General features: G+C 36.3%; 1 protein-coding gene across 1 annotated transcript in view; it reads right to left on the reverse strand.

Annotated features, from left to right (window-relative positions):
- NaCP60E (Na channel protein 60E) overlaps positions 1-22664 on the reverse strand; it is a 606984-nt gene that overhangs the window by 14162 nt on the left and 570158 nt on the right. Inside the window, exons 28-30 of the mRNA XM_083130953.1 lie at positions 21625-21897; positions 9074-9293; positions 7585-7724 (exon numbers count right to left, since the gene is read on the reverse strand). Of these exons, the coding sequence (XP_082987079.1) occupies positions 7585-7724; positions 9074-9293; positions 21625-21897 (633 nt within the window). The remainder of the gene's footprint in view (positions 1-7584; positions 7725-9073; positions 9294-21624; positions 21898-22664) is intronic.

The raw sequence follows: 22664 nt of genomic DNA on the forward strand, positions 1-22664 counted from the left end.
TTTACAGGCTATATGTAGAGAAGCAATGTGTTTAAATATGCAAGCTAAATCCATGTCTAAATTTCTGAATCATGTTCATAAAAATATGTATTTCATTTCTATATTTGCTAATAGCAACACACTTCACATACCATTACTAATTTCTTTCTCACCTATACTTACCACTATTTCTTACATATTACTTTGTCAGTTATACACCTCTTTAATAGTGGCTCATGCTATTTTCACTACTTCTTCATTACAATATATAGCGGGTCCGAAAAAGAACTTTGGGGTTTTAAACATGTATTTTTGTTACAGCATACAATGATGCTTTGCTTGTAATCGTGAAGTGATAACAAGCAAGTTTTAGTTCACATATTCATCATCCATGGCGGTAGGCAGGAAAAATTTTCAGGGGGGTCACTCATAATTGTTCACATGGCCGTCGCAAGAAATTTGAATAATAGAAATAATAATAATTGTTAATAAAAATATTTTCTTAATTTCATAAACTATTTAATTCCAAACATATTATTATTATTATTGCTGTCCTTATATCCTTGAAATAAATACGTTAAATAGTATTAATTAATTAACTACTTATGAGAGTGAGTATGGAGTCTTATTAGGACAACGTTTTGGAGGTCAAACTGCCTCCTTCATCAGGTTCGTGGATGTTTCTAGGCACTGAGCATAGTGCCGTGAAAAAGAAGTGTTGAATGAGGATTCGGTTAAGGGTTAAGGTTAAAAACACTTACAAAAACTCTACCATATTCCAACTTAAAAAATCTCAGCATGTTAAAAACTTCATAAAAAAAATCCACACTTATATTAAAATAACTAAAAAAAGATCCCAACCAGGTGTTACGAATCCAGGCTGGTTGTGAGGCCTACACTGGAGAGCAGCTCCCACTTCAACCGGAAGGTGAAAGTTACATCCCCTCCTATATACCGTTCTTCATTTATCTCTTACGTCACCAATCCAAAGTGAATTCTTGTTCTTCTTTTTCTGCTGCTCTGATGACCTCCGAAGTAACATGGAAACCTATCTTAGCTTCAGCTTTCACTGTCTTATCCCATTTTTTAAGAAAACTGATCCATCCGTCCTCTAAATTACTGTTGTCTCTGTTGAATTTATTCCTATTTCCCATGCAAATATACGCGGCTTCATAGACATTCCTATTTAATTTATTATCATCTTTCCTAATGACTTCTCTTTTTACAATCTTATGTCCACTTTCAATAATATGCTCCCTCCTCGATATCCTTGTCATGCTCGCACCATCTTATGCGCATGCTTCTTCCTGTCTGTCCTATGTATTTTTGCCGCAGACCCCTCCGGTGCTACTCTAGAACCATGATAAAATTCAAGTATAATTCACGGTTTTCAAGGTGAACTTTCCAAAAATTCAAGCAAATGTATTCTCTATTTCAACCTTCCGTATTACAGCATCTCAACATCCACACACAAATATCTTCATAATATAAAGGATCTATGTGATTCCAACATCCAAAAATTATAATTCAATTAAATGGGGTACATAATATAATTAAAATATATAATTTAAGGTTCTGAGTTCCTATTTACAATCAGAGGCGCAACCACGAATTTTTGTCTGAGCGGGATGGGAGAAAGTGAGCCAGGATAATCGTACTAATACTAATACTAATAATAGTTATATTATATATTATAATAACATTATTATTATTATTATTGATTTGTTTTACTTTACTTCGCTTCTTGTGCCACGTTTGGCTAATTTGCGAAGATGGGGATGAGTGATATGATGAAATTGATGAATGGACAGTCACAAACATCCATGCCCAAGCAAGGATTCGAACCCGCCGGGACCAACATTGCTGTTATTATTATTATTCGTAGTAGTAGCAGTAGTTTCAAAGACGTTATTATCCTCATAAATTATGCAAAAAGGGGTAGAAGTTGGTGCTAAAGCATTTGTGTTCGAACAAACTATTTCAATTATTTTTTTCTCCACATGGCACAGTAGTTCGGATCCCACTTCAAACTGTAGGTCCAGTCCCGATTAGCCTTTCTGTGCATAAAGTGAACCTAAAACCACAAATTTTACAATATTTTTCATTTAGATAGTTCGGCACCCAGGGTTGACTCCCGCCGCCTCCTAGCTATGGTTATAAACTTGATAAGACTAAGAAAAGCAGGAATTGCAAGGAAAGTTTTATGAAAATAATTTTTATTTGCATAAAATGTGAATAGGATTTGGATTAGAAATAGTTGTAATTTTTCACGTCTATGGAGAAAAATTCAAGTAGAATTCACACATAATTCCCGGGCCAATAATTCACGCATAATTCCCAGAATTCAAGGAATTCCCAGTAAGCAGCCACCCTGAGAATGAAGGAGGAACTCAAACAGTTCTTTTTAACACCTACCAATGTTCAATGTATGCACCACGGGAGACACGTCATGCATCAACACTAGGAACGCAAACAGTTTGTGTGTGCATGTTTCGTTAAGCTGAGAGTTCATATCCCTGCCACTAGGCAATACTCAAATCACCCACATCACACACACCACAGTGATTTATGCAATGTTTTGGTCCTCAAGATCACGGGACCTTCTTTTTGTGGAGTTTCATCAATGACAGTGTATTTGTCTCACCGAGAGCCCTAAGGGAGCGTATCATCGGCAATAGACACTATTGACAGGCCCAAGCTGATGCGAGTGTTGCTAGAAGTAGACTATCGTGTTGATGCATACCATGCCACCTGTGGTGCATACATTGAACATTTGTAGGTGTTAAAAAAAAAACTGTTTGAGTTCCTGGTTCATTCTTGACTGGTTTCATTAACACATTGAATCCCATGCTCCTGCTATGCACGAGCATCCTGAATATGGCGAGTGTCCCATGCACGTGCATAGTATGGGCAATATCACTTGAATGTTTAGAGTTACGATGCTGGGCCATGCACATGCAGAATGTTCCTTGGAGTTCTTTTGGTATGCCTCTGCATTGTGCTGTACCCTGGTGGTGAAATTTTGAACAGTTTTCGCATTGAATGGAAAGCACATTCATTTCATTGATTGCAGTTCTATGCCTATATTTTTAGTGCTTTATCATCACTCACAAACACCCACACATACGCACACTTGACCATAGGTGCCCATATGGGGCAGTGGAGGCTCGAGCTCCCCTTCCTGGCTAATGGAATTTAGTATTCTGACATTACTTTTTATGTTGATGACAGGATCATTTCAGTACACCCTACATATGGAATCTTGATGAGGTCCCTGAGAATCTTGAAGAGCCCCCTCCCTGAGAAAACTCCTATGGGCACCCATGCACTTGACCAATGTGTTTACATGAAATATGGAAAGAAATGGAACACTTATTTATTTACTTGTAATGAGTTATTTACTTGCACACCACCTGTGTTTCATACTAGGGTAGATATGTTTAGTATTAGAAGTACGGACTTTCTCATTATATGAAAAACAAGAACTATGTTGAACATCTCTAGCACATGCAAGAACACACAGATTCTAATTGTTTCTTTTTTATTGTATAGGAAAATAAATTGCCTTTATTTTGATGTATAACACATGTATAGTAAGGCCAAAAAATTAATTGTTTCAGATTGTTGAAAATCACATAAAATGCCTGGGTTTCTGAGCTATTGCCAATTTAAATACCCTGGGATTCAATGTGTTAATGTAAGTTCAATAGTTTACTTGCAATAAATATTTGTAACCCCTCAAGCATTTATGAAACACCCGGTATTTGGGTGGGAGAGAGCCCCAGATAAAATGTATACTTTTTCTTTGTAATTTCTTTCCCCATGGATTTTCATGCTTCTGCCATTTCTCTAGACAAGTTAACAAAGCCATACGTTTTCATAGCTGCCTATTAACAGCTACGAGTGATCAAAGCATCTAGAATACAATAGAATTGAATAGAAAATTCTTTTTATGGGGTGGGGGGGTGAGTGAGCCATGTTATTTTTGACCATATGATAACATAGAAGTCTGTGTACAGTTGTACTCTTGTCCTTTGTTTGAAATCACAGACCTAAAGGGAAAATATGCTTCTGAGAATGTTTCACGAGAATTGGCTTCCATTGAGCTCAGATGCATGCAACATTTGTTGCTAGATTTGTGTGTTTTGTGTTGCATCAGTGGTGTACTACAAAGTTTGGGTAATGTACAAAGCATGTTACTTTACTTTGTGATTTTTTTCTCCAAAAGTATCAACAACACGTGTGTAATTTTTTTGCAACGAAAGTGCCACACATATGAGGCAACATGCAGGTACCGTTTTGACGTATGGCTTTGTTAACTTGTCTAGAGAAATGGCAATGCTTTTCTGCCACTTTTGGCTAATTGTGATGAGGAGGATGAGTGATGATATGATGAGGGACACTCACAAGGAACACCCATGCCCAGGCTAAGATTTGAACCTAGGATCTCTGGTGTTGTAGCATACTAAGTAACCATTTTGAACCTGAATGTAGTGGCATTTCTAGGTGGAGGTCAGCCATATTAATCTGCAGTAAACAACACGATGTATATACTCTGTTCCTGTTATCTGTGGAGCAAGGAATCACATAGCAGTAGAGAAGGGGGGAACTCGACGAGGCATAGTGAAGCAGTACATGCTGCTGCGAAGACTGGTAAATCCATTCCCTCCAATGTGTTCATTGGTGAAGCTGTCTCACGTCACTACTTGCACAGAGACTGTGTTTTTGTTTGTTAGCTCCCAAGATAGCCGGGAGAGAGTAAAGTTTGTAACTCTACCATTTGTAGTTTTCAGGATATAACTTTTTATTTAAAACATTATGGAATCCATAAATTCCCTGCTGAAAACACCCTCGGCATTGGTACAAATACCAGCCTTGGCCTTTAAGGTATAATCTTGCATTAATACAACATGACTTTTTGTTACATTACAGATAAGTCATTTGTAGTATCATAGATCTCCCAGCCTCTAATCACTAGGGCAGGGGGTAAAGCCAGCTCAGGGGTGGTGATGATCCCACTATGGAAGAGTTCAAGAATGTGTGGAGCATTACTTCCACACCCCACCTCCCATGGCATGATGCAATGCAAAGGGGGATAACCTCAGTTGATTTTATAGCATAAATGATTATAATTTTTAACAGTGACGTGCACTGAGGAGTAGCTAGTCTAGCAGAGATAGATCAATCAATCTCACGTCTCTAATTATTTTCAAATCACAATATTTATTGTCTTGAAGACTCAGTTCATATGCAACACTTCTTTACCCGCGCTTCTCGTCCCTCGATGTGATCAGCTGGCAAGGCTGGATACCCTAGCTGGCTCTTCTTCCGCATTACCAGATTCAGGTATAGACAACCACCCCAGGGAAAAGGGAAGATTTCTACCTCCCTTGCCCCCTCACCCCCCGCTCCAATGGTTGAAAGCCCGTGGTTTCAGGTCCTCCAGTCTATCTCCTATAGGACAGATAGGGGATTGGTTTCCCTTAGATTCCTTTGTAAACCCTCTACAGAACTCAGGGGAAAATTTTCTGCAGTACTTATGTTCTCTGTATTTATGTACACAACCTTTTAAACGTTGTACAATATGCATGTATAATATGGGATGCAGTTTTACTTGTATTATGTGCAGACAAAAATGTTATGGTTTATTTTATTTTTTTCAAATATGGAATATATAATGATTAAATAACAAATATTTGCTCACGCTCTCTCTCTCTCATTTTAGTAGTGTTTTATTTAAATATACTAATAATTTGGCCTCCAATGAAAAATGGGTAAGTTAAACAGTCATAAATACGGATGTATTCATTTGGGCAAGAAAACGCGAGTTCTAATTGTTGTTGTTAGTTTGGTTTATTTTACTTCACTTTTCTGCCACATTTGGTTATTGCGAAAATGAGGATGAGTGATGATATAATGAAATTGATGAAGGGACCTCAGAAAGAACAATTCAAGGCGGATTCGAACCCGTGACGAGCGCGTATTCTTGTTCCTATGTGTTGTACTCTGCAGTGAATAATGAAATAATTTGGAATGAAAAATGTATCCCAGAACTCAAAAAGCCAAATGAATATCATTCAAGAAAGTAGAAAAAAGTGTGTTTTGTTACCTGTTTATCTCCTCTAATATATTGAATTTTTGCCACCTCCCATCGCTTTTTCTAGCTCTAGCTGTATAGATTTAATCGCGATAAGTACGTAATGAGCTTACGGAAGTCACGAGGGACATTCATAAACAGATAACTCTGTACTCCTGATTTCACAGTGCCCTGCAGATACACTGGGAGGAAATTATTTGTATTTTCTCCCCTTTCTTCAGCGTTGCTTTTCCATCACTTTACCTAACTTCTGCCATGACAATGAACGTTGATTAAATTAAACGGATGAAGAGTGGTTACAAAGGAACACTCATGCACAGGCCAGGTCTCGGAGCCCGGATCCTTCAGTAACGAGATCGTGAGATGGAGAAATTAGGGAAATCAAGCAATACATTTTTTTTTTTTTTTTTTTTTTTTTTGGAAAAACGTTAATCATATACAAATATGGTGTTTCAAAAATCCAATTAAAATGTACGTACCACTGAGTAAATACGCAGTTTGCTTTACCGATACCCACGTATCCGAATAGTTAGAGCTTTCCACTTATCTTTGTCGTCGGCCGACCTCCGTGGGAGAGTGCAAGTGGCCCCGGATCGGTACCCGGTGGAGGCACATAGTGGTTCGGATCCCACTTTAAACTGTAGGTATAGTCCCGATTAGCTTTTATGTACATAAAGTGGACTTAAACACCAAATCAACCAACCGCGGTGGAGTGGTTTTCACTGCACGCTATGACACCAGGAGTTCCGGGTGTTCCCCGACCTCGGCATGGGTGTTATTTGTGTTTGTCTCTTCATTAATACATTGTATTGTATCATCTTCACGATTAACCAAATGTGTCAGCGATGCTAAGTAGCATAAATCAAATCAAATCATTGATTGATTGTTTGATATTTGGTTTGTTTTACTTCGCTCTTCCTACACTTTTGGCTAATCATCAAGAAGGTACGATAAAATTGATGAAGGGACAAACACAAATAACACCCATGCCGAGGTCGGGGTTCGAACCCAGGATCTCTGGCTTAATAGTCAAATCAACATGTTTTGGATTTTCGAAACTGGGTGAGATTGACGTGTGCTTCTTTTCAGTAGTCCTTCCTCATTTTGAAAACCTTTCCTTTCTTTGACGTTCTATTTTTAGGAATACTTGGCCCTAAATGGGGGAGGGGGATTATGAGCCACACCAACCTCAATTGGGCACGCCACTGATTGCTACCCTAAGTGTCGACATCACCGCACGTCACTGATTTTTAACAAACTAAAAGTCATATATTTTTAAGACAACACAGCACCACTTTATTATTTTCCAAAGGTTAAAGATTATTTGTTGATTGAACTTTGCAATGCATGTATGGTTAAAATAACCATCCAGAAATCAACACAGGGTGGTAAGAATCTTCAGGTCCACTTCTCCATTCCATCACTAACATAAAAACATAATAGGATAACCAAATGTTAGTATGAAACAGTAACACATAAATGAAGAAACACATCTGAAATATGCATACCTTACATATTCCCTGAATGTACGCTGTATCAATCGTGCTGCCTTATCTTGCCTCTTCCACACACGTGTTGAAGAAACAATTTCAAGTTCTTTCCTTGTTGGGAACTGCTTCTTGAATTTTATATCCATTTGATCCTGCAGCTGTGGAGAGAGAAAGGTTTTTAATTGAATCATTTATTTATTATGTAACCATAAAAAAGGAAATTCATTGCTAATGTTGATTTAACTTTATTTCAATAGAGACAAAAGCTGAACATCTATTCTGACATTACATATTATAGTAAAAAAAAAATGAAACTTTTATCTTTGATTGAAACAAAAATTATAATGTGTTGCTTATTCATTCTGTATCAGAAACATACCAATGACACCATGAAGTAATTTTTATTTGTAATTTAGTGCATCACACGAGTTATGAGTCATTCTTTAGAAATACATATTCCTTTTAATTATAACCACACAATATTGAAAATTCCGAAAGGCATTTTGTTTTTTCCTAAACCCTCACAAGGAGTCAAGGAGCAGTATATATTCCTGTGCATGCCAAAGCATATTGGGTCATCATTATTGTAATATAATTTGATAAAATGGGTAAATTTAAAAAGAAGAATTAACTACAAAAACAGATATGTGTATAAAAATGACAAGTTTGCAAGTACATATCCAAATCGGAGGGAAAAGAGAAGGTAGATCCCATTTTCTATAATAACAATATTAGATTTGAGCATGTAATCATCTTTGAGAGTCATTTGCATATTTTCAAAAGTAAATACACACACATGCCACATTCTATAAACTCAACCTGCTGACATGGTGAAAGGCTGGGCTAAGGAGCATTGCAGATAAATCTGGTTTGCTCCCCAAACTCTCCATAGAACACACTTAAAATTATAAATTTTCCAATCTCACTGAAATGTATATCCCTACAAATTTTCTCCTCACAAACTTCTCCAATGGTAACAGTGAATCTTTGTCTGAAGAAGACCCTGTTAAAGGGTGGACACGTTAGGTTTTTAGTGTATTTTTGTACAATAAATTTTGCCTTGGTCAGCATTTGAATGTTTTATTAAATTTCTCTAATATCTGCGTGGTAAATTAATTAATTAATATCTGCTTTCCAAGAAATCTTAGATATTTAAGAATATAATTAACAATAGTGGTTACACATTTCATTAACTTGTCACATTACATGAGAAAATAAATGTTGTTATAGGATGAACAATTATAATCTGCAAATCTTTTCATATTGAACAAAATAAAATTAAAAGTATAAAAAGAGCAACACACAATAAAGACAAAAAACACTAAAATTTCAAGATTTTTCATCAGCATGATCATAAGAATGGTTGGATGATGAAAAATACAGAACCATATCAGTATCTCCAAACTATACACAGTTATACTAATAAGAATTTTGAAATTATAGTTATTGTTTCGTTCTTTTGTTGGATTCATTTCTGAGTTTTGTTTATCAAGTTACATTGCATTACCTTTCTGAAATCCTCTGATTCTTCAACATGTCCTAGCACATGCTTAACCAAAGAATGAAGAATATCCAAACAATGAATTTTATTTCCCCTAGCAATTGGAAGATTGAAACTAACTAAAGCTACAATATTGGGCTTAGGTATTCCAAGAGGGGGATCAAGACTAGCTATAAAATCAGACAGTTGAGCAAAGTTGATAAACTGTGCTGCGTGAGGATCATATCTGAAAATAAACAAAAATATACAATTAATTTCACCAAATTACAAATTGCAATACAAAATAAATTTAAGTACAATTCTAATTCTACTTTATCTAATTTGTGTCACCATCCACGGCTTATCCAGGATTTGAATCTAAAACACCTTGCTTGACAGCAAATGATGATAACCGCTCCAACACAGAAGCCAGTTTAAATACCATTCTAAATTCTCTGTTATGCATAATACTGACCTAATGTAACTAGTATAAAACACATCTAAAAACACAAAAAAGTTGTATTTACAAGTGGCTAGTCTTCTTTTATGAAACATTTCATACCTATTTCCAGATCCCACATCAGGAAATCGCTGGAAGTAAACATTAATAAAGGGTTTAGGGAAAAATGGATGAAATGAGGAATGCAAAACTGAGGCTGAGCTATGAGTTCACCCTTTGTCACTAGGGTCTGATATTCTTCTTTGAATGGTAAGGGAAAATGCATTTTCTTATTTTACATAACTTTTTTTGCCTCTTTAGGCTAATTGCAACAATAAATATGAGTAGAGCCCGGAAGTTCAGGCACTTATTTTCATTAAAATAGGCAGGCAAAAAGGCATTTATATTATGGAAAATAGGCACTAAAAAAAAGGCAAAATAAACAGAAACAAAGGCACATTTGGAAGTCACTTACTTTTATCTATAATTTCTGGCAAAATGTTAAAATCTACATTGAGAAGAGCATTTCAATTTTCTCCATCTTGATTGCACATAACTACAAGGTGTTTTCTTAAGTTCTCAACATTCATTGATAGTCGTCTGTCAGAGAGAATATATTTCATAATAGAAAATGATCTTTCTACTTCGACAGAAGTTATTGGAGCATACATAAAACAAGCTAATGTAGCTGGACTCATTTCGGTAACAGCATTTTCACCTTTTAGAATATCACAAATTGTTTTCAATTGTTTCAAGTCCTCATTTGCACTCACTACCTGTTTGCACTTTTCCGCAACAGTTGACCCCTTTTCTACTGGCACTTCCATCATCTGCTGCATAGATTCCTCGAAGATTTTCATGGATGCTATAAGTCTCTCACCTCTTCTTTCTAGCTTTGTAAATGTCTCTGGCAATGCACCATAATGTGCAAAAATAAACGACAGTTCATTCTTCAGTTCTGAATAGCACATGAGTTTTTTCACTTCACGAATTGAAGCCGCTTCATTTTCTGGAAGAGCATCGATCACCTCACTGAATTTTTCAAGGTTGTTAACATAATATGTAGCTACTGATATCCAGGTTCCCCATCTCGTCAAGACTGGTTGCGGAGGTATACTAAGCTCAGGTGCAACTTCCTGAAATTTTCGGGTTTGAGAGGGAGATTTAAGAAATATCTTTTTTGTGTTCGAAATCAACCTGTCCACTTCTGGGTGCAACACTAACTTCTTCGGCGATTCTGTGCATTGCGTGGGATGTTTGGGAAGAGAATTTTTAATGCTATGGCAGCCTTCTTCATATAGGGAGCTGCAACACTGATAGAAAGTAACATGTCATCATGATGTACACCATCTGGCCAGAGCAGTAGTAGGGAATTTGAGAATAACTGAGCTATTGATGAACCATTGGCTCTCTAGTTGTTCTGACGTGAGAAGAAATTATGAGGATTCTCCGCATGTTGGTTCCATAGTTCCTATGATGACGTTGGCTATGTAGCGTCCCATAGCGTCAGTACCTTCATCTATTGAAATCCAGATCTTCTTTCCACCAACTTCAGCACGAATTCTTTGCAGAGCATCTTCGTAGCAGATGCTTAAATATGTTTTCCGCAGCGTAGATTCTGACGGCACCGTTTCTTTAGTGTATTTCTATAGGAAATTCCTCAGTGACTTGTTTTCCACCTTCCAGAAAGGTATTCCTGAAGCTTTGCACAGTTCAAGAGAAAACTGAGATTGCCTGTTGGATGAAGTGCCCACTGTTGAAATTAGGGATATCTTCTTCTGTCCGATCATTTTAGCAGCTGCAGATTTATGTTTTGCTGTTGACACATGCTGAGATATAAAGTATTTTTTCTCATGGTTGCATGTTTTTTCACATATCTTGCAGAGAAGAATAGTACCGTCTGTCGAAAATGTGCTTTTACCAAATTCACCCACGTAACCATGTAACTTACCACTTAATGGCACACTAAATTTCGGCACGATCCTTTCCCTCCAAAGTGCAGAACTAGTAAACTAAAGATAGAGAACTTGATTTTGGAATCCATGCAAAGGCCCTTGGGCATTAGTGCTGTTTCTTGTCAATAACCTCCTGACGGGGATGCTGGACGTGATGATGTAATTGTGCAGGTGTTCTGCAACAGGTTTTCAGCAGTCACTAATTCACAAGGAAATGTTAATCGAAAGGCAATATCCTAACTCAGCATGAAATACTTTTTTCTCACACTTTTCTCCTTCAGCAATGTTGAAACATGTGTGAGTTCAATATTACTTAAATAAGGCGAAAATTATTCACATAATAAACGGAAGAAAAATAAATGCCAGCAACGTTTTTTGGGAGAAAAATAATTTATATACACTTTTTCTTAAAAAAAATGGTCAAATTTCATTGAAAAAGGTAAAAAAGGAATTATAATTAAAAATAGGCAGTGGGGTCCCAAATGGGCAAAATAGACAAAATGAAAAGGCTTCTAAAACATTCGAAACAACATAAAAAATTTATATCTGGAAAAAATTTATCAATATATGCAGTAGATGAAAAGAAGCATTTTGCCAAACTTCCGGGCTCTAAATATGAATAATGATTAGATAACATTGAAGAACATTTCCCACACTAGAAATTGATTCTGGGACTATTGGTGCCTCCATTGGAAACAGGTCTGATTCAATGGATGCAATCATTGTTAACAATCTTGTTTTCATTAAAGTACAATAATTTCACGGATGACTAGCTTTAGAGTAGTAGTAGTAGTAGGATGAAAGAATGCATCATCATCTTGATATTATGATATAATTCCGGTAATGAAATCGAACAATTCTTCTTTGTAGCTGATCAGTGGTGATTCATTCATTTTGAGTTTCTTTTAACTTTTAACCACTGTTTTAAATCTTTATGTATCTATCTATGCTTCAGAGACTGATTCTGTCTTTGTCCTCAAGGACGAACAAATGATTAATTATCAGGTTGATGCAAAAATAATGGCCAAATTGTTTCACTGTGTGTTTTGCAAATAATTTTTCCTAATACATCTCATTGATTATATTGCATGTTATATATCATTTTAAAGCTTATATATTGCTTAATCTATCTGCCTTAAAATAATTTTCCTAACGCTTCAATTACCTCGATTCTAGACTAGTTACCATGACACTGTCAAAGCAAGAAATGCGCATCGTTTTGCATCATAGGTTCAAACTTGGTTATGGACCTGCAGAAGCAGCTTGAAATGTCACTAAAGCATGGGGTGGGGGAAGCCTTTTTTATCATACAGTGCGTAGGTGGTTCGAAAAACTCCATACCAGTCATATGCGTCTCAAAGATGATGAGGCTCATGGCCATCAATCAGAAGTTCACAACAAACAAATGAAAGCAATAATCAAAACTGACCCAATCAAAACAACAAGAGAGGTTGCAGAAGAACCCAATGTTAATCAATCGACCATTGTTCGCCATTTGAAGCAAATTAGGAGGGTGAAAAAACTCGATTAGTGGCATGAGGCACGAATTGAATGAGAATAAAAAAATAGCCTTATTAAAGTATGCTCTGTGATCCTGTTTCTCAACATAACGCCCAATTTCTCAAATGCATTGTGAAGTGCAATGAAAAGTGTATAAGTGATAAGACAATCGACGACATTCAGCACAATGGTTGAACCACGACGAAACTCCTAAACACTGTGGTGATTCCAAATATTCATAATTAAATATTGTAATTTCACTACATACCTCCAACCACTCTAGGCTGTGAATGAAGGTTGCCTACGTAACCCAGTTCTCACTTTACGGAGGATAAATACATCACGAGAAACATAGCTTCTTCTTGTCTGCTCTCTTGCGGCAGTTACTGAAAACTTTGCCTTCAAGTCTGCACAACCGAATGCTTATCAGTACAGTTGCTTGCCGGTTATCGGCTGGAGTTGGAATACATAGCTTGGAGTACGACCTCGGAACCTTGCCTGCCCAAGCTTCCGTGGATATCATGGCTAACATGAGAATTTAAAATTATCATTAACCCTAATTTTATTTAACCTCTGAGAATGCCAACTTCCAAGCATTTTTACTCATTCTAAATGTAAGAGAGCCAGGACTATTACACCAACTACAGTAAGAATCACGAACCTTCCGACCTTCTGTAAACAACCGTCTCACTTCGAGTAACGTATTACTCCGCGCCAGCTGTTCGTGAATGACGCGGCCATCATATGCTGCTCACTCGCAGCCTTTAATTTTACGTAACATGGAAAAACTTATTCTTATTTTAACTGATAATCTACACATTGAAGTATAATATATTTTCTAGAAGTGATTAAATACGTTTTCTTGTTCAAGAATGAACATATTTTTCTACGCCAAAAGTCCCATTTATCTGACACTGGGTTAACAGATCCCCCTTCCCCCCTCCTCTCTCACTATGACAGCGCCAAAGTTATACAAGAGAGAGAGAGAGAGATTCGTTTCAGTAATTCAAGCCTTTTGGTTTTATTTCCACCAAATCATTGCCCAACATTGTTGACATGTGGAGTATTGTTTTCTCCTTTGTGCAACAAATATACCGCCAGTTTTAGCAGAAGCTAAAGATAAGCCGGGGAATAAAAATAGATTGTTTATCTTTCTCTCGGTTTCTTGTGCACTAGAAAACAAGAAGACGATAATAAGCACATTATTTACGCACGTCTCATGCAAGTAATGTATTTTCTTACCTTGATTCAGCAGTTGAGGCATTTTCGGCGCTAGACATCATCCTGTCACAGTACGGTCTTTCAAATTTGCTTCCCAAAAAGGAACTCAACGTGGCACAAGAGGCGAGTTAACGTCGACTGCTAAAATTGGGAAGATCGTCATCAATCATCACTATCAACATCTTCCCCACAGTGGACAGGACGGCTCTTTGATTGAAAGAATACGAAAGCACCTCGCGTTATATTGCGCTTCTCAAAATCGGCGTACTTGTTTATACGAGCAACAACGTGTTTTTTTCGCGGGAATCACAACTTGACCGGTCGTTTTCCTTTCTTTCATCTCACCGAAAACACAAAGACGCAGACACACAATTACACTTGGACACCAACTTCACTGCTTGCTCAGGATAGCACCGACACAACGTCACATAAACGTTAAGAACAACCTGCTTCTTGCCACTTTTCAAACGGCTGTATTTCCGAAAGACTACTCTGAAAACACGGGAGACCTTCCTGCACGCATGGAAGTCGCCATGTTCGAAACTGGCGCTATTTTCTTACTGTTCACGTGATCGATTGTAATTTATACAATAACCACGTATTATTATTATTATAGACGGAAACCTTTAATGAAAATATATTTTAAAATGTATAATGCAATGTAATTTACACATTCTTCTTCCATTAGCTTACTTTCATAGAACGGACTACATGATGCGGAAGAAATCCGTTATTAGGCTGTTGCCAACCTCAATACTTCTCACTAAGTCAAGTACAGAAACGGAAGTGGTATGTCGAATGTCGGCATATGATAGTGTGATTTCACATTGTCAGTGACGATCTTCCGGGGATGGGGGAGGTGGTGGGACACAGGAGTCGATCTATAATCCAGAGGTGTTTACCATCCGCATGGTGACATCCTCACACTCCGGAATACTTTTGCGGGTGAAGGAGGGCAGGCCGTAGGGTGAGGGAGGTTGATTTAAAATGAACACCTCTCAACAAAGGAGAAGAAAAATGTGACAATATTTAAAAATTCACCCCTAAATATGCATTTTGTTTTATATGTAGCGTACAATAAAATGTGACTGCCTCAAAATATTTCTGTATTCTGCAATCTATTTCCCCACTTTCATGCTTCTCTAAGTTGCCGTTTTAGTTTCCCTTGGTGTCTTTGCTGCATAATCCAGCATTTTTGAACGGGATGATAAGGACATACGAGTGTGTTTTTGGATGAAGTAACTTTAGAGATGTTGAAGTACACTCTGGAAGATACTGGAATGTGTGACATTGAGGTATAGATCGACACGCACATTTGTCATTAGTTTCGAGACGATGAGGGATAGGTGATATTTGAATTCCAAATTAGTTAGCTGCCTCCGTGACGGAGTGGTTACCACATCGCGCTACGACGCCAGGGGTCCCGGGTTCGAATCGTGGCCTGGGCATGGATGTTTGTGAATGTCCATTTATCGATATCATCATATCATCACGATTCATCCCCATCGCAAATTAGCCATAAGTGGCACAATATGGGAAGTAAAATAAAGCAAATCAATCAAACCAAATGAGTTATTTCCATTATTTTTATCTAATTAATAATTATTAATTTAGTCAATCAAATCATATATATTAGCTTACTTTCATTATCTATAATAATAAATCATAACACTTTCAAACATGATATAAATTTAACGAAGAAACCCCGGTTTCAAAACGTAATTTATCTCAAAGTGTCACATTCTTCTAGCAAGGTTTTTTTAGTAAAATATGAGAGAAAATTAATCCTTTGGTACGGAACCGTCTTACTCCTGGGGGATAAGATGTAAATTTTGTTTTTGATTTTTTTTAATTTAGCGTTGCTTTTCTTCCACTTTTGGCTAATCCCGACGATGAGAATGAGTTATCGTCAGATGAAATTGATGAAGGGACACTCACAAATAACACCCGAGCCGGAAGTTCGGTGATGAGTCTGAAAGTCGGCCACCAGGCAAGATGTAAATTTTTAACTTTTTTTTTTCAAATACATTCAATAACTTTCAACAGGTCATCAGTGATACACTGCTTATTCCGCATCTGTTGACAAATGGAATGTTTTTACACCTTGTAGGCTATGTGGATTATTTTGTTCGTAAGTTTGCAACACTGTTAGGGTACACGTGCTTTTGTTTACAGAAGGTCTGAAGTTCTATGATTCTCACTTTACATGCATTAAGTGTTGGTTGAGGTACGTATGAATTTCTGATACTTATGCTGATCAGTGTACGGGTATATCTATTTTGTGTTCAATGAAAGTACGTACTTGTTAAGTATACCTGGGAGTGTGAAAGATAGATTTTAATAATAATTAACACCCTTTATTAAAACATTTATATATATATATATATATATATATATATATATATATATATATATATATATATATATATTACGTCGGGATTTAAATTGTTATTTATAAATGTGAGATAATCATCTTCATATTACCAGTTGATGTTTATTGATTAATTGAGATTGTTAAATGGGAATTGTTCTATCAAAAACTATATTGAGGTTACAAAATATGTTGAATAAAAGTAAGTCAAATCCCATGTCCACTATTTTCTTGAGGATTTACATAGAGAAGGAATTCTAGTTATAGATATTAATAGTATCTCTTTTGCTGAAGGATAGTCGCCATGAGAAGGAGTTAAAGTAAATTGACCTCTTTTTTGTTTCTATGATGATAATGGTCTAAAGGGAGTATTCGAGACTCTTGGAGGGTACACATAGAGAAACTAGATGATCCTTCTGGTACGTCCAACACTCTCATCTACTGAGAGGTTATATCGCATAAGAAAGTGAATGATGAAGTGATCTAAAAAGCAATAGCAGGTGCAAAAGACTATACAGGGTGTCTCAAAAGTAATAGCGCAAACTGACACAGGTGAAAGTACACGACAATAGAAGCAAAAAAGTCTCAGTAAAGATGGGTCTGCAAACGAGCCATTTTCGAGATAATCGCGAATGTGTGATTACAAGCCGCCACTGACTTCATGGTTTGTAAGCGTCGTCCTAGTTGGTAAAATGCTTTCAAACACCCCTGGTTCATTTCGGAATTGGTCACAAGCATGTACAATTATCTGTACTGATTGTATTTATCCTGTTTTATTACAACGCCACCTCTTGGAAATGTTCTGTTTTGTAAAAAAAAGAGCAAACCTCGGAATGCACAAGGAATAAAGCACTCTGTGTTTACAAAGTGCAATCAGTGATGGCTTCTAACCACACATTCACAATTACCTCGAAAAAAGCTCGTTTGCGGACCCAAGTTTACGGAGCCTTTTTTCCTTTTATTATCATGTACTTTCACCTGTGCCAGTTTGTGCTATTACTTATGAGACACCCTGTATATCTGTTATTTAAATAATAGTGAGTAAGGGCACAGAATCACAATCGCCACAACACTCCCCAAAGCCGATATTGCATCAAAAGAAGGTCATAGTGACTGTTTGGTCGCCGGTGCCATCCACTACAACTATTGTCAAGAAATCTATTAAATGCACCAGAAAATTCAATGTCTGTATCCATCATTGGTTAAAAAAAAAGAAAGAAAGACAAAAAAAATTAATCAAATGAAACTGGTAATTAGTGAGTTGTGCTCCCGATTTTATTCACATTCTGAAAGGAAAATATGATCATAAAAGCTATTAAGTTTACCGTAGTGTTTTCAGAGACCAACCAGTGCCTATCGCAATAAATTGATCCCATTGTGCTATCTAGTCAACCTACCCTTCTCCAGAGGAGTTTTCCCTGACAAATTAAAGGTGGCAAAAATTATACCAATATACAAAAAGGGTGATAAGCACAACATAACTAACTACAGTACAGACCCATAGCATTACTCTCCCCCTTCTCTAAAATCATAGAAACTGCAATTAACAAACAATTGACAACCTTTTAAAAGAAGAACAATGTAATCTCAAACTCACAACATGGCTTTTGGAAAGGCAAATCCATAAATACAGCAATATTTGAATACATAGAACATGTCAGAACATTCTTAGACAATAGAGAACAATGCCTTGGACTATTTCTAGACTTAACAAAAGCTTTCGACACAGTATCACATGACCAACTCACAAATAAACTAAACCACTATGGTATAAGGGGGTTGATAAACTCATGGTTTAAGTCTTATTTACAAAACCGCAGTCAAATCGTGGAAATCTTACATACAAAAAACATTTCTGTATCTGCTTCCCTTTCTAAACCTTGTAAAGTATCATGTGGAGTCCCCCAAGGCTCGATACTGGGACCAATACTATTTATCATATACATAAATACATAAATGACTTGTCATCAAACTTTGAGCCAACCAAAACAACTTCATATGCTGATAGTGATGACACAAGTATAGTGCTGACTGACAAAAATGAGCAAATACTTAATTCTAACATCAAACACACAACAGACAGACTTTCAGAGTGGTTCAGCAGCAACAAACTAACAATAAATAAAAACAAAACAGTAGCAATAAAATGCCACCACCCAAGAAATAAAAGCAACAACATATCAACTGTAAACATAGAAAATGAAAACATTAAATTTGAAAATTCCACAAACTTTCTGGGCATATGGATACAAGAAAATCTCAATTGGGACACCCATATTAACTATCTAGCAGGAAAATTAAGAAAAATCATATATGGCATAAGAATCATGAACGATATAACAGAAAAGAGCACAATAAAAACCCTATATTTCAGTCTGTTCCAATCACAACTAACATATGGCATTATACAGGGAGTCCATAAAGTCCTGCAAAAAACTAAAACTCTATAACTTTTTAGCTGTTGGGTTTAACAATACACATTTTTTTGGTGAGAAGGGCGGAAGTTTAAAGTTTTGTTCTGCCCACACTGCTCAGTGACGCTTGCACTGGTAATCACGTGATCATGTGACTTAAGATGGCATCCATCCAGGAAAAGGCACATGTGTTCTGTGGTTTGCAGAGTTAAAATCTTGTGTTTCAGTGCAGAGAAAGTTCCAGACAACATATGGGAAACCACCCCCAGCAAATTCAAGTATCAAGAGATGATATGAAAAGTTCAAGGCAACAGTAAGTGTGTCAGATTTGCCATGCAGTGGAAGGCCAGGATCAAGTGAAGATGTGATTCAGTCAGTGCAGGACAGCGTGCATTGAAATCGCTGAAACGCAGATCACTGGAACTGGGAATACCGAAGTCAACATTACACAAGATGGTAGGCAAGAAGGTGAAGGCCAGTTAAAATTTGTACATGATCTGAAAGATGTAGACTGTGACATGAGAATGCAGTTTCTTTACGAACAATTTCCAGGTAGATTTATTGGCCGAAGAGGGCCCACACCTTGGCCTGCAAGATCACCAGACTTAACATCTTGCGATTATTGGTTGTGGGGACATGTAAAGACCGAGGTGTATTCACAGAAACCAGCTAATCTGGATGACCTAAAAGAAAAAAATAAGAGATGTGATTCTGAATATCCCAGGAGAGCACCGTCAGCACGCAATTCTTGGTTTCACAAAAATACTGCAGCAGTGTTTGGACGTGAATGGTGCACAATTGGAGGTTTGGCGATGAACCTAACAAGCAGGAAATAAACTTTGAACCTTGCTGTAAGTACACACAAAATATTTTGTTAATAAACTTAATAGTTTTCAAGTTATAGAGTATTAGTTTTTTGCAGGACTTTATGGACTCCCTGTATTCTGAGGAAATGCAGCAAACAGCACAAAAATATTTAGTGTTCAGAAGAAAATATTAAGAATTATGATGGGAAAGAAATGGAATGAACCATGTAGGGGAATCTTCAGGGAACTTTGCATTCTACCACTACCCTGCCTACATATGTATAATTAATTTATTATGGCATATATAAATGGATCTGACAAAGTTCTCCAAATGCAACAAGGAAGTACATCATTACAACATGAGGAATAACTCTAATCTTGCATTTCCAATGCATAACACATCACTATTTGAAAAAGGTCCAAAATCCACAGGCATTCACCTATACAACAAGTTACCAGATCATATAAAAACTATTGAACCAGTAACCAAATTCAAAAATAAATTAAGAAATCATTATGACCCATTACATACCCATTGAAATGGGTCAATGGAAATAAAGAATTTATTATTATTATTATTATTACCATTGTTTTTACTCAGTGAATGAATTTTTGAACATCTAATCCATCAACTCACTTGTGGGTTGATGGATTGGAGGTTCATGGATTCATCCACAAGTGTGCTGGATATAATCTCACATGTTGTACCTGTTATATCACATGAATGCAATTTTAGTATCATTTTATAATGTTATTAGTATTACCATTATATTATCTCTCAATATTTAATGTTTAAATCCATTACAGAATATTATTTTTATATTGTAACTTTAACATGTCTTACTGGTGTTTCTTTTATATATAGACAGTATAATTAATACGAGTACACACCTCCCAGCATAAAACTGTAATAGGCTACCGTATCATTTTATTGTATATTACATTATTTTATTTCATTGTATTAGTATATTGTAATGTTTCACTAACATGTCCAATATCACAGCATGAAAATGCAAATGTGAATCATGAATGAAATAAATCTAAACCTAAATGTATGCCCAGTCCCTCAGCACGACAATGCTTGACCACACGTTGCATAACCAACCCTGCAGAAGCAGAACAAATTGGGCTATGAAACTCTGCCTCACCCATCATACTCACTGGACCTCTCACTAACCCACTACCACTTCTTCAACCATCTCGACAACTTCCTATGAGAGAAATACTTCAACAGCCAGAATGCTGCCAAAAAAATATTACGAGAGTTCGTCGACTGCAGATGCCCAGAATTTTATGGTACCAGAATAAACGGACTCATTTCTCATTTGCAAGATTGTGTTGATTAAAATTGTTTTTATTTTGATTAATTACAATAACTTTGAACCAAGTTATAGCATTTCAAAGTTGTCATTCAAAATCAGCCATTATTTTTCCAACGCTAATAGATACAGCATGCTATCCTGAGGACAGAGACAGAATCAGTCTCCAAAACCTAGGTACATAAAGACTTAAAACAGTGGTTAAAAGAAAAAAACTCAAAAATCCTGAACACATTTAATAGAAATGTAACATATGCTATTATTGCACTGCGATTCAATTTGCTATCATGGTCATATCTAAATGTTAACATATTTTGTATTTTTCATCTAGGTTCCTGTGCATCCATCTGCACAGAAAAATGTTACAACCTGTTATGGGCTCTTGCAGATCCTGGCACTTAGAGGGTTGTTGCACAGAGTTTAATTAGTTTATTTTATTTTTGTTTCACTGTGAGTGATTCAGGGGTATGCAAACCCAGTGTTCCCTTAGAAAGATATCCCTTATATATATTGAAAACCAGAAACAAACTGATTGATAAAAATATAAACTTACTTTGACCATCGAATGTAGAACATTTCCAAATCATCCTCAACAATGCCAATTTCCTCTTCTTGATGAGCTTGATTGAAATTCTCTAAAATGATGGCAATATACATGTTGATGACGATCATGTAATTGATGATGATAAAGCTTACAAAATAGGTGATAGCTAGAAGGGGATGGCTACAGTTTCCATATGGTAAATCAGGTCTGGGGAGCTCACAATTTGGTGGTTGAATCATCAATGATTCGAGAACATCATTCCAACCAGCTGATGTCATTAGCCTGCAAACAAACATACAATAAATAAAAAAAAGGATATGGGCAAGTCAATATTCATATTAGTCCAAGTAGACTAATGATAAGTAGTTATCATATGCATCTTAAACAATAATACTGAAACATGTGTGCCTAAATACAACATAGATTTCCTTCAGGACACAGATATTTTGGAAAAGTTTATTTAAATCCAATTGTATTTGTTGATACACTAATTGAGAGAAAACCTACAGTAAAAACTGGGATATCAACCACTCAATGACATCTGAAATTAAATGTTAACCCACCACAAACTAACAATAAATTTGCACTGAAAATAGTAGAGATGGCTACCAAAGACAAGTTATCACATTTATATCCTGGAGAAACTATTTATCTACCAAAAATCTAACATTTCCCCTTTCATTTTTGACTATTTTTTATTGTCAACTCATGTTAAGACATTAATGTTCCACAATTTTATTTCTTAAGGGATCAATTTCACTACTCTTCCTACAGCCTTTTTAGGTAATATTTAATATTGATACAAGTTGATCATGTACAGTCACGGACAGTTCTGGGTTGTAACCATATCATTGGAAGTCAATGGAATTGCTACAACCAGAAGTGTACGTGACTGTACCTCTACACATCTGCCAAAACCCATTTCTTTAGATGTAAAGCTGCTTCTCATTGGGTGTGTATTGCTTGTTGCACATATACTTCAAAATCATAAAAACACATATATTATGGAAATAAACACTTTTTTGTTGGTTGAATTTTGTTTTAAGTAC

This window comes from Lepisma saccharinum, chromosome 11, assembly GCF_977018435.1.
Source record: "Lepisma saccharinum chromosome 11, izLepSacc3.1, whole genome shotgun sequence".
Taxonomy (NCBI): Eukaryota; Metazoa; Arthropoda; class Insecta; order Zygentoma; family Lepismatidae; genus Lepisma; species Lepisma saccharinum.